This window comes from Vigna radiata, chromosome 5, assembly GCF_000741045.1.
Source record: "Vigna radiata var. radiata cultivar VC1973A chromosome 5, Vradiata_ver6, whole genome shotgun sequence".
Lineage (NCBI taxonomy): Eukaryota > Viridiplantae > Streptophyta > Magnoliopsida > Fabales > Fabaceae > Vigna > Vigna radiata.
The window spans coordinates 5,389,986-5,390,972 of record NC_028355.1 but is presented as its reverse complement, the minus strand read 5'-3'; the positions used below and the strand labels follow the sequence as shown (position 1 = coordinate 5,390,972).

Sequence of the window (987 nt, the reverse complement as noted above, 5' to 3'; positions counted from 1 at the left end):
ATCATCATTTTTTTATTCATGATATCTTACATAATTCCGAACAAAGAGAAAGATATTGTAGGCTGAAAGAGTACATGATCACACAATCCAGAAATGCCTTATTTAATATAAAGATAGTATTGATGGCATGATAGGTTTAGTTAACCCTATTTAGCATACCAAAGAAGATCACCGTCAGGGAAGACATGACACACAGGACTGGTCCCAGGCTTGACTTTGAGAACTTGGAATGCAATATGGTGTGGATCCCATTCTGATGTGTCTTTGTGGCACACTGCTACAGCTTTAACTCTAGTTCCATCTTCTCCCTCCAATGGCATAAAATGTGCAGTAGTGTTTAATATCTTATGGCAGTAAAACACAACATATGGGTAACTCATTGTGTGACATGCAATTATCTCTTCTTCTGCTAAAACCTTCACTCCATCTTTAACAATGAACTTTTGGGACTTGCTTTCAATTTCTGTAGAAGTAACATGGACATTATTGCCAAGTTTAGAAGTGACAAAGTCTACCATGGATTCTACTGAAGTTACACACTGTTTTTCTTCACCATTATTTCCAGGCTCTTCACAAATATTCAGAGTTTTCTTCATATTCTCAGCATTCTTAGACTCTGGCTTCACAGCCATAATCTCTAATATTTCATTTACCTTTTCTGATGAGAATGGTAAGCGTTGTGTAATTTCGCGGGGCAACAACGGGGTTACAAATTTTCTTTTAGCGAACTGCACATCCAATTTTGCGCCCCGCCTCAATCTTTCTTCTGAGAAATATAAACTTGGTTTTGAGTGATCATGAAGATGATGATTAGCAACTGGGCCTATCCTTCGAAGAACAGCATTTTCCTTCGCTTGAGGTTCATAAGGTGTCTCATTTTGCAGTTCATTTCTCTTAACACCATTAGAATACAAATACAAAGGGAATTGATTACTCTCTTCAACACCATCTTGCAATTCCTTCTTCTTAACACCATTAGAATACAAA

At 37.2% G+C, this 987-nt stretch overlaps 1 protein-coding gene across 1 annotated transcript in view; it reads right to left on the bottom strand.

Annotated features, from left to right (window-relative positions):
- Nucleotides 1-987, bottom strand: part of LOC106761559 (BURP domain protein RD22-like) — a 1,909-nt gene continuing 922 nt past the window's right edge. The window contains exon 3 of the mRNA XM_014645118.2: nucleotides 1-823. Within this exon, the coding sequence (XP_014500604.1) occupies nucleotides 147-823 (677 nt within the window). The 3' untranslated portion in view covers nucleotides 1-146. The remainder of the gene's footprint in view (nucleotides 824-987) is intronic.